The 12,708-nt window shown below is 36.7% G+C and overlaps 1 protein-coding gene across 1 annotated transcript; it reads left to right on the top strand.

Annotated features, from left to right (window-relative positions):
• The first annotated feature begins 8,413 nt into the window (after nucleotides 1–8,413).
• On the top strand, nucleotides 8,414–12,435 carry LOC111195094 (uncharacterized). The gene is made up of 2 exons (XM_022681490.2): nucleotides 8,414–8,559; nucleotides 10,092–12,435. The coding sequence occupies exon 2, from the start codon at nucleotides 10,099–10,101 to the stop codon at nucleotides 12,298–12,300; it is 2,202 nt and encodes a 733-aa protein (XP_022537211.2). The 5' UTR covers nucleotides 8,414–8,559; nucleotides 10,092–10,098; the 3' UTR covers nucleotides 12,301–12,435.
• Nucleotides 12,436–12,708: the final 273 nt, after the last annotated feature.

Raw genomic sequence — 12,708 nt, forward strand, 5'->3', positions numbered from 1 at the left:
GGCAGTAAGACACCCTCATTTTCTTTTCTTCCTCTCTCTAAGGACTTTTCACCTGATTTGGAGTATCACTAGCAGCTACAGCTAACTTTACCACCAGGAAACTGAAGTGCACTTAGTCTGTTTATTTTATATTATATTTTAATTATTATTATAATACATATTCAAAAATAACATACTCAATCTAATCAGCTGAAATGTAATGGTTAATTCACTCTCACAGTAAACAAATTTCTTTAAAAATTGCCCAAACCAGGAAAACTGAGGTCTGACCGCATTATAATCAGTTAAATACAGGATTAATAGAGCTGAAGCGCCACCTTCTGGAGAGACAGTGTAACTGCTCTTTAGTGAAATCATGTCTGTTTAACCTCCTGAGACCCTGAGACTTTAGCTTGGTGTGCATTTTTAATTTCTTCTATCTATTCAGGAGTAACTAACAAATGTAAAAAAATATATAGAAACTTAACTTTCTCTTTGTATAGGAAGCATTTTTGCAAAAAAAAAAAAAAAAAAAAAAAAAAAAAAAACTTGCCATTTGGGATCAGAAGGACCCAATTAGTCTAAAAAAAAATACGTTTTTTCATTCTACAGAAAGTAAATAACCTAGTTTCAAACTTAAAAATCTATGATATTTTTTACCTGGCTAAATAACCTTTTGCCTGGGATTCTCGCTGTTACGGCCTGGAAAGCCAGACCAGTAACATATGCTAGGACGACACCCGCTCACGCATTTTTAGCCCAGACCAAAGATGATACCAACCACAAAGATACAAGCCAAAATGATTTATTTATAATACTCAGTAGCATTTACGTCAGGGATAAGAAATGCCTAAAATAACAAACAAACAAAACTAACTTAGAAATTTAGAGCTCACTTACCTAACAAAAAAAAGAAAGGAAATAAAAATACATAAATCTTCCCTCCCTCCCTAACTAACAAAACACAGGAGAAAAGAAACCCCCTCCCAAAGAAACAGGCCTTATCCCCTACAGTGCTACCTTGGCTTTTAGTATTATTTGAAGTGTATTTACAGAAGTAGTATAACAAAGTTAAGTTACATATTTTAGTTATCTAAACAGCTCCGTTTTGACTCACGACAGCACAAACAATCAGAATAGTACGACAGGTGGTTTGGTCTGGGCGGCGTGGTGGTTGAATGGGTCGGGTGTCGCGCTGCACTCCACATCGGCCAGCGCTTTATTGTGACGCAGGACCAGGATCAATTAATCAGCTCCTCCCTCTCACAGGTAACCTGCAGAACTGCAGAGCGCAAGAGTGAGGTAGCTTAGAAAAGGGAAGGCAACAAAGAAAAATATAAACATCTCCCTCCGTAACACTCGCCATCCTGTTTTTAGTCAGTTAAGTAGTATAATGTTTTCATGTGACCACTAAATAGTACTGGCAGTGTCTCCATATAGGGCTAAAGGGTCAACGTTAAAAATAAAAATTAACAATAACGGTGCAGAGAAGCAGAAATGGAATGTCCACATATGAGGATGCTGGGTCTCAAGAGCTTAAAATGTTCATATTGTCCATAATAACTGGTTGAAAAAAGTCGTATACTCAGAAGTAGTTGGGTTAATTTAGTTTATTAGTTCAGAATTTAATATGCTTTGATATCTGACAACAGTTAATATGCTGTATGTCTCCTCCCACCTCCCAAAATACACAGATAAACGGGCTTATGTAAATTTCCCCTAGGTATGTGTTAATTGGTGTGTGAGACATCACGTGTTCTTTTTTCATTTCTTCAAATAATAAATAATTTAGAATTTTAGAACTGACATTTTTAAACAAACTCATCTTCCCCTAATTTATTTGCGGCACTGTTTTCTTTTTCCTTGCTGTTGTAATTGAAAACTGTGAAGGATAGAGATTCTGAGTATGTAAAAGTTAGATGTTAGTCTTTTTTAAACATATAAGGGCCATTCCACTAAATGGGTGCCATTTGCTTGTTGTAACAAGCCTCTTCCAACTTAAACTTGATCTATTATTTTCAACTCTGAACTCTTTAATTACACATGAATTTAACTATTTAAAACATGTACTTGTCAAACTTTACTTAACAGGCTTTATTTTTTACAAGGTTTCTAAGCCTAATATGGTTACAAAACTCATGTGACATTTAAAAAGCATGTTTAAAAGCAATTCAACTTTAGATTTTCTCTCAAAAAAGTTTATGTCACAAAGAAATGGTTGACTGCATGTTCAAATAACTGATATTAATGACAAAAAAAATCACTCCTGTTACTGGCACTCGTTCCTGTTTCTTTTTAAGTTTTGAGTAACATATATATATATATATTTTTAGCATATAATTACCAAAAACATGAAAAATAGCTAAATGGCAGTTATGCTAATAGCATGAGGACACTGTGCACATTCTAGTGATTTTCCTAAAATTCATTTTAATAAAGAAAATAAATAAGATCTAAGAATTAATTTGGGTAACAGGACAGGGCATTAAGATGAAGCTCCTCAGTCATCGTTACAATAAGATCAAATATACAGAAAAACAAATGAGGGAATTTAATTCTGGTCATCCCATGGTCTTCAGAAGAACCAACTGATGTCACTTCCTGTTGTAGGTGTGACTTGTAGAATGTCTGGGGTAATGTGTTACGGTAACAGGAATGTGAAACGCAGGGACACAACTAAAATGTGTATTTTAACTTAAATATTATGGATTTATTATGAAAAAATATTTTTAAGTAAATAAATAATATTATATATTATTTGGACGTCTCTGAAAGATTTTAATAATTATATTTCATGCTTAAGTTTATAGTTAGAGAGTGGAGACAGGTATCAAATGCTATTTATTTAGTCTTCTAAGTAGTTTTTTTATTACATATCTTAGGTCAATGTAAAAGACACAATGCCTAATAATGAATTATATTTTAAAGTTATTTAGTGTGCACATTTATACTTGTAATTTTCTGTGAAATTTCGGTGAAATGGCCCTTAAACGCTTAATGTACACTGCAGCAACTCTCCACAGGATGGCGCCAGAAAAAGGTTTACTACCTAATGACTTATTCATCAGAACTGAAGGAATGTTCTTCAAGTCTGATCATGTTTCCTCTTTCACACGGCAAAACTGCTTGGACAAAACACCTGCATGTACTAGAGCCTGGCAGTCTATCACACCCACAGGCTTACAGTTACAGGAATGTATAGTGGAGCTGTGTGCTACGAGTGTCCATGAGGCCTAAGTGACAAATTCTTATTAATCGAAGTGTTCTTGACCCAAATTGTAAGTGTTTTACTGATATACTTGTTGGTTTGTCATTCCTGAATCATACAAATTCCAAGACCAGGAGTGCGTCACCATGAACTTTGTCATTTAGTCAAAGTCTATGTTTCATTTTTGCTCAGGGAAGAGGCCCAACAAGTTTAATTGCATCAGGCTATAGACTATATATATATATATATACTCTTGAGACCCAGCGTCCTCATATGAGGACATTCCATTTCTGCTTCTCTGCACCATTATTCTTAATTTGTTTTTTAAACGTTGCCCCTTTAGCCTTATATGGAGACACTGCCAGTACTATTTAGTGGTCACATGTAACATTTTACTGCTTTACCGATTAAAAACAAGATGGCGAGAATCCCAGGCAAAAGTTTCTACAGCCAGGTAAAAAATATCATAGATTTTTAGGTTTGAAACTAGGTTATTAACTTTCTGTAGACTAATTGGGTCCTTCTGATCCCAAATGACAGTTTTTGGTTTTTTTTTTTGCAAAAATGCTTTCTATACAAAGAGAAATTTAAGTTTCTATATGTTTTATACTTGTTAAGTACTCCTGAATAGATTGAAGAAATTAAAAATGCACACCAAGCTAAAGTCCGGGTCTCAGGAGGTTATAAATACTATAGAGTGTTTCATAGACTGAGGTAGGAAATAGGTAGCAAGGGCAAGGGCAGCTTGTCCACATCTTACTGTTTGTAGAGTCTGTCAATGATTAACTTTCCATGAGGTCAACAGAACACATTCATGTGTGTGTGTGTGTGTGTGTGTGTGTGTGTGTGTGTGTTCTTCCTAACTGGTCATAAATCACAGACACTCACATCACACCTTAAGCACAGTCTCATCTACTGTTAAGTGATGTGTGTGTGTGTGTGTGTGTGTGCGTGTGTGTGTGCACGTGTCTTGGCCTGTTTCTGTGCACTAAGACAGCATCTCACAGGCTGTAAGACATGTTCTGCCGGTTTTAAAGAACAGATGAACAGACTCCAGGTCTTTGGTTTGTCTTTGTCTTGTAAAGCTGATATGATGGAGCCAGTGACACACACTTACAAACACTGAAGCATTGTCTGAGGTCACGTGCTGTGTGTTCAGAGCGAGGATCACAGCACTCGCATTATCTCCTGCGCTGCTGTGTCTCTCAATATTACGAGTATAGGATATTACCTGTTTGTTTTGTTGTATCGTGTTTTTTTTTTTTTATCCTTGTCTGATGTTTGTACTGGTTTATGTACCAAAAAATTAATTCATATTCATGTATTTTCACAGCTGTCCGTGTGATGCTAAGTAAAAGCATGATTTCCAAAAAGTATGAATGTAAATAGGACATATTTCCTTTAAATCTTAATAAATATGTTTTTCATATTTTACAGTTTCATAAATGCTCAGTGCGCACACTGCTCTTCTGAGGTCTATTTATAGATTTATAATGATGTTTAGGATGGGGAACTATGAAGGCCATGGCTCACCTTCAGCTTTCAGCACTTGTCTAGTGTTGTAGTAGTAGAATGTTGAATATAAGATGTGTTTAGGATCATTATTTCACAGTATGTCACCTATTAATTCCTATTAATCTTGTATCCTGCATTTTCTAAGAAGGTCTAATGTTTGCTTTCAAAATATACAGTATTTAACTAAACCCATTCTTCCCTACCAGTGAAATGTTCTCTCTGCCACTGTCTGCAAGATGTGAATGATCCACCACAGTTAGAGAGGTGTTTTTTCACTACATTTTGCGTCCTTTTTTCTCTAAACCACATTGAAGCATTTGAAACTGAGTGTGAATACAGTGTTAGACATGCATTACAAGGTCTATTGACTTTTTCCTTTCGAATTATCCATTAGAGAAATTATATGAGCGGCTGTTTGAAAAGGTTTTTGGATCTTCTTATAGTGTTTGCCTTGTAAGTATTATTTCCAGTCCGCTGCTTAGAGGAGCCCATTGAAAGGTTTAAGGATTCAGTGTATTAAAAAGCTTTAAATTGTACATAATCTGAGTTTTTGATTCTTGGTATTATTGATTATTACTTAAATAAGTATTATTGAATGCCCTGTTGTAAAAAAAAAAAAAAACGGAGCTGAACACCCCTTATAACTTCACTAGTCAAAGTCAAAGTCAAAGTGGTTTTTGTTGTCATTTCAGCTATATACAGAGTACACAGTGAAACGAAACAACGTTCCTCCAGGGACCATGGTGCACATAAACACAGTGTAGACAGAACAATAGTGCAACAGTACAAAAGTGCAGACAGACAATACAACACAATACAGACAAAGAATAATAAATAACAAGACAGTGTGCAAATTATGCAGTGTGCAAAAAAGACCAGTGAGGTAGTAATTACTCTATTACACAGTGTGCAATAGAGTCCAGTGAGGTAGTAGGGTTTTTAGTGCTTTCCATTTTCTGGGGTAAGTGGGGTAAGAGTGTGTGTGCATGTACAGAAAAACCATCAGTTCAGTCTCTGCAGTTAAGGAGTCTGATGGCTTGGGGGTAGAAGCTGTTGCAGAATCTGGTCGTGCTGGACCGGATGCTGCGGTACCTTCTTCCCGAAGGCAGGAGGGAGAACAGTTCGTGTGAGGGATGGGTGGGGTCATTGGGGTCATATATATATACATATATATGTATATATATATATGTATATATATACCATATATATAACATATGAAGGGTAAAGTGTGGTATGTTTAGAAACCTTTATAGAGTTTGCATATCTTCTTAATGAATAAAAAGAGATTTGTTGAAGCTCTTTTCATTTAAAGTCTTACTTAATTGAGACCATTTAAAATCCACCCAATTCTATTTATAAGAAATGCATGCATTAAAAAAAACATTTACATTTATGGAATTTATTTTATTCTTTTATCCAGATCAAATTAAAAGGTTTTCTTGGGTTACAAAGGTGGCCCAGGGTATTGTTTGGAGTCAAGGACTCCCAAGGACTCTTATTGGCCATGGCCTGTCACCCTGATTGGAAACTGAACCCACTGTGTGGTTATTCACTGGCAGGTAGTGGTGTTATACGTTACACCACACCGCCCACTAATAGAAATAAAATGTTAATTAATTCTAATCAAACTCTTTACATACAGGCCACTGTAAATATTTTTTTATTATTTAAGTTTGAGCACTTAGTGCTGATTGAAAGCTTATTTTTTTAAAATAAGGAGATGATTCAGCCAGCACTAAGTGCTCAATCTTAAATAGTCCTCCCCCAAGGCGGCTCTTGGAGTATGATAGAGATCTACACAGCACACAGATGTCGCAATTCGGAAGGGGTGATAGAGATGACACTGGAGCCGCATGCATCACTTCAAACAGACAACTCACCGGCTCTGTTAGTGTAGTTCAGTAAGTCTGAGTGAGTCATAGATGAACACACACACACACACACACACCTGAAGAAGTGCAGGGTGTGTGAACAGTGTGTATCAGGAAGGAAGTTAAAAAATAGACCTGCATTGTCACCCTAGATTGGTAACAGAGAATGTACAGTACAAACAAGCTTAATCAGTATTACATCAGTTGAGATGTTTGCTAATTAACTCACTGCATCACCTTTTTTTATGGAAACTTATTTTTTTATTTCTGCTTTCTGTTTTAGTCCTCAAACTGGTATTGAGAGTGGAAATGAATGTTCTTGAATGATCTCAGCGAGGGACAGAATACTTATTATTATTATTATAGGAATACTGTCAATTTTTGACTCTGAAAACTTTCCAAAGTTTATTTTGACTACTCATCATATTTATGAGACTTCATCATATTCTCTGTGTTGTGGTGTTACTGAAAGTTAACTTTCCTAACTTATCCCAAAATAACAGGGTGAACAGGAAATAATATGTAAAAATAGCTTGATATTTTTATGAAAACAGCAAATTTAATAATTGAAATGCTAAAATGATTAAATAACATTTGCAAATCTTCTAAAAATATATTTTGAAGTGTTTTATTCAACCATTTAAAAGTGTCATGATGGAGCAGCTCTTGGACATAAACAGCAGCAAGAAAGAGAAAACATACCAGGGTTGATAAACAGTCCAGAGGTCAAACACAAGGCAAGGCAATATCAGAAGGCAGGTAAAAATCAAGGGCGGTAATACTAAGCAAGAACAAAACGAGAGATGGAAAAACGTCTTGTATGAGGATAAACCATCAATACCCAGGAAAGACTAAGAGCAAATTAGCCCTTTTTTAAAGTATAAGACTCAGGTGATCTGCTTCCTGGAAGTGCCATGCGATCGGGATTGGCTGTAATGTCAGTGTGTGGTGCATTCTGGGCAATGTAGTCCGGAGGCTGCAGATCGCAGGCAGAGCTGAGTGTGTGAGAGGTAGGAACGATTTTAGCGCCAGGCATGACAAAAATAATCATTCAGCTTAACTAGGCAGCACTGCAAGAATGGCAAAAATCCACCCCCACATCAAAGAAAACTGTATAAAATGTACAAAAACAACTTTACACTGATGGCTAACATTCCTCTGTATTTGTAATAATGTGTTAATTCACATTAATTTAAACAGCTATGCTGCGAACACAAAAGACATGTAATAATAATATTGTCCCAGGAACAGTAATTTGACATAATAGAATTAATGTGTGAGTGTGTTAATTTAACACTAACAATGTTGATTTAACACTGGCTAATTTGCTGCGAAGATTTAACACAATAGCCTACAACGTCTAATACTAACATAGAGCAACTAACATACAGCAACTGTAAATATATGAGTATATTGGTATCAGATACTGACATGTAGGCCTGAACACATGCAGGCTGGAGTTCTGGGGTTCAGTATTTGCGTCCTTGATTCTTAAACCTTGTTATGGAGGCACCCTGTACTGCATTTTTAATGGCCTACCTGCTTTAAAACACCCCCTGCACCTCTAACAGGGCTTTATAGGAGATGATTAGTTGAATCAGGTGTGTTGAGAGCAGAGAAAGTAATAAAATGTGGGAAAAAAGGATTAAAAAAATGATTTATATAATGATATGAAGTGTAAATATAATTAAATAATGAAGTGACTGGATCATATCAGATTATACTTTTTTTTTCTGATATTTAATCTATTGATTTTGGCCAGTATCAGACAGATACTGATGCAGAGTATCTGCTGAGTATCTTATCATAAGGAATTGTGTGTAGTCAGGAGAGGGTATGGTTTCCATGATAACGGATGTTTACAGGTGTTGTGATTTAAATCCGATGCTTATTGTTCACACCTGGAGAAAGGCCTGTTCGCTGCATCGCTCCTTCCAGACAACTATCTTTCTGAAGAGGATGTGCTGTTAACAGCTAACGGATCAGGTAGGCCAGTAATAAAATTCTGTTATTGATTTATCACACAATGAATCATGGCTCTCCTGAGAAAATCTCTAAAATAATAATAAGCTCACAGGACAAGGAAAAGCTTTCTTAGCTTTTTGTGGAAGTAAATGTATCTTAAAAGATTTAATCCAGGTCATGTTGGAGCATTTCTATTGGCCGAGTCATTACGAATTTTCACATAATGTGCAGGACTGCTTATAATTTCAAATGATGTAGTGAAATTAATCAGTCAAAATAGAGATATATGTTTTTTTTGCATAGCGACTATATGGACATTGCTCACTTACAAATAGTCCATAGTGTTCAATTAGCTTGTAAGGTTAGTCTGTTAGTGTGAGGGGGATAGTATGTTGAGATTATTTTATTTTTTAATGATATTTATATTTATCATTTCCTAATTATCAAAAGTTCATGGCTTTTTAAAGAAACATCAAAGGCCATAAGAACTCATTATTTTATTGTGATAGCATGGCATCATTGTGGCATATTGTGGTCTTAACATTATAATAATAGTATTTTTCGTGTTGTAAGTTCATGTATTTCAGAAACAACATATGGTCGCTGTCCAATGAAAAACAAGTATCTTAATGTTTGATTTTTACCACATAATTTGAACAGACAAACTGTTGCTTACAGTCTCAAAATTTATTGATGAACGGACCAATAGAAATAAAAAATGACCTTCAAAATGACCTGAAATTAACTCTTTTTACATTGACTTTCACTGAAAGTTTAGAAGGTATTTTTCTCTCTCCTGTAAAGTTGCTGTTTTGGAGATACTTGTTTTTCATTGGACAGTGACAATATACATTTAAAAAATGCTCCTGTGACAGGACTGAGACATTACCAGAATACCTTTGTCCTGTGATTTTTTTTATTATTTATTATTTATACGATTTTTCAGCTTAATTACTTGTATCTGTTTTTGTAAATTGACTCTTCATATAGATTTACTATGAGAAATATTAGGTACAATTAATACTAATAGTAATTACTGAACATGCAGTAATTATTTGTCTTTAGTCCTTTGAAAAAGAAACAGTATGGAAGTTGTGATGTTAAAGGTTATCCCAAGATGACAAGTTGAACAGGGACCTTTTTTTTTTACATATTTAAATAGCATAAATAGCTTGATTGTTTTTTTTATGAAAATACCTAAATGAATTATTGAAATGCTTAAATATACCCACACTGTAAATAAATCTGTATTACATTTATAAAAACCTCTTTAAAATGAAGGATACATTTTGTCTATATTTGTAATAATGTGTATATTTGGAGTACATTTTTTAAAAATAAACAAATATTGTTACACAGTGTTTGTATGAAAAAACAAAACAAAACAAAACAATACAATACAAAAGACATCTTATATTAATTATATATATCTTATATTCTCTAATTTTCGATTTTCTTTCATTTCAAACTCGATAGTAAACCTACAATCAAACTTCACTTCAAACTTTCTCTTCTTTTCTTTTCTATTCTGCCTTCTGCTGTTCTCTCGCTAGATGAAAGATGAATTCCACAAACATGCCAGACAACTTTCTGACTCAGAGGCTGAATGTAGAAGAACAGCTACAGGGAGGATGGCATTACAGTGCTGCTCAATATTCCAACACGTTTATGGTGGAGCCTCATGCTCACCAGATGCCCTACCAGATATGCTGCACTGACTATCTCCACAGTGCCCCTAGCTGGTTGCCATTTGGGGGCCTTCATCATTATGGTCAGTTCATGTCACAGTGGTTCTACAATTCCCAGGGAATGGTATATCACCCTGCATACCCTTACTATGGATACCAGACATCACTGGAAACAAGCCATGAAGTTGTTGATGCAACCAGCTTTCATTATCAGACATTACATCAGCCGAACTTTGCCTCAGACCAGGGAATTAACGATGATGTCTCTATGGTTCCATCGTTTGTAGAGGTACCACATCTTGCTGTAATTCACACCGGTGGACTGGATCTCGCATACAACCTTTCCACCAGGGCACAGGTTCCTGCTCACCTTACTTACCATGATCTTCAGAGGTTTGGTGATAGAAGATTAGTTTTCCCTGTCCCACATCCCTCATTGCCTGAGGTCACATCCCCTGAGGACATATCAGAGATTCATCAGCGTCCTGTAGAACCTGTAGAGTTTGGAGATGCCTGTGCAGACACAGGGTCAATGAGATTTCACAGGTTTCACCCCCTGGACATAGAAAATCACTCCTCACAGCACGTATACCCGGAGGCCTGTACTGAGCACTTCCCAGAGAGAGCAGAGTTCTGTGATGGCCCTGTTTCTGCTGCATCTGAAGCACCACCAACCATGAATTTACTCAATTCTATGTGCCAAGCTAACCCTGACTTTCACAACAATTTAACTTTTAACAATTGGTCAGGCTCAGCGTACCCAACATTTCCTGAGGTCGCATCCCTGGAAGACAATACAAGTTTCTTCCAGTGTGAGAATGAGACTTATCAGCCTCCTGTAGAAGCAGAGTTTGAAGAAGCCAGTGTGGACTTACGATCAATGGGATTTCACCCCTGGGCAACTCAAGATCATCACTCAGACAGTGTAGACAGAGTGGCCAGTCGAGTCGAGTGCAGTGATGGTCTTGTTTTAACAACAGAAGCAGCTTCTAATCATTATGATCCACTGTGTCCTACTAACACAGACTTTGAGGACCTTAACAATTGGTCGATCTCAGTGGACCCAATGTTTCCTGAGGTTACATCCCTAGGGAATTCCATGATGTTCTTGCAATGTGATCCTGAGGCTGAAATATTAGAGACTTATCTGCCTCCTGCAAAGGCAGAGTTTGCAGAAGCCTGTCCAGAACCAGGATCAATGGGATTTGAGGACTCGATGGACTATAAAGAGCACTTTCCAGAGAGAGCACAGTTCTGCGATGGTCTTATTTCTACAACAGAAGCAGATTCTACTCATTATAATCAACCATGCCTTGCTACAACTGACTTTAAGGACCTTAACCTTTGGTCAGACTCACTGGAAGATACCACAGAGTTCTTTAAATGTGAGCCTGAGACTGAAATATCAATGATTTCTCAGCCACCTGTAGAAGTAGAACTTGGAGAAGCCTGTGCTGACACAGAGTCAATGAGAGTTCACCAAACAATGACTCAAGATCACTTCTCAGACCATGCAGACCTGGTGGATGGTACTGAGCACTTCCAGGAGCGAGCAGAGTTCTGCGATGGCCCTGTTTCTACAACAGAAGCAATTACTACTCAGTATGATCAACCGTGCCATGCTCAAACTGACTTTAAGGACCTTAACATTTGGTCAGACTCACTGGAACCAACATGTCCTGAGGTCACAGCCCTGGATGATACCACAGAGCTCTTTCAGTGTGAGCCTGAGGCTGAAACATCAGACATTTCTCAGCTTTCTGTAAAGCCAGAGTTTGGAGAAGCCTGTGCTGAAACAGGGTCAATGACAGTTCACCACACAATGACTCAAGATCACTTCTCAGACCATGCAGACTGTACTGAGCAGCTCCAGGAGCGAGCAGAGTTCTGCGATGGTATTGTTCCTACAACAGAAGCAGCTAAAACTACTAACCCAGACCTTCAGAACCATAACAATGAGTCAGGCACACTAAAGGACCTAAAGCATCCTGAGGTCACACCCCTAAAAGACACCATGAGCTTATGTAAGATTTCCCAGCCTCCTGTAGAAGAATCTGAGCCAATGCAGATATAAGGGAGAGATTATCCCCCTGAGACTAAAGATTTATAGACCTGTAAATAGTTCTGTGATAGCCGTACATTTCTGTGATAGCTGTTTATCATATTGCATTATATATTTGATATCGAAATAAAGTCAAGTTCATGTTCACAGGTTATTGATGTGATAATTAATGTAATTTTGTTCAGCCAGTGGAGATAATATGATATACAGAGTAAGGGGACATTAATTTTTGCTGAGTTTTCACTCTAATTTGGGTTTATCTTAATCCTCTGGTCCCTCTGTGTCAATGTACGAAGTATTTCTTATGAATATTTTCCAAGGTTAAATATCTGCTGTATTTCACCAGTATCTCTCGCCTATATGTAGAATGGGCGGGTCTTAAACGTGTCAGGCTGACGTCAGTAAAACACTTTAACTATT

This window comes from Astyanax mexicanus, chromosome 20 (assembly GCF_023375975.1).
Source record: "Astyanax mexicanus isolate ESR-SI-001 chromosome 20, AstMex3_surface, whole genome shotgun sequence".
NCBI lineage: Eukaryota > Metazoa > Chordata > Actinopteri > Characiformes > Acestrorhamphidae > Astyanax > Astyanax mexicanus.

What these genes read in the sequence shown, in the direction of transcription:
- LOC111195094 (XM_022681490.2), top strand. Translation starts at nt 10,099, where the DNA reads ATGAATTCCACAAACATGCCAGACAACTTTCTGACTCAGAGGCTGAAT.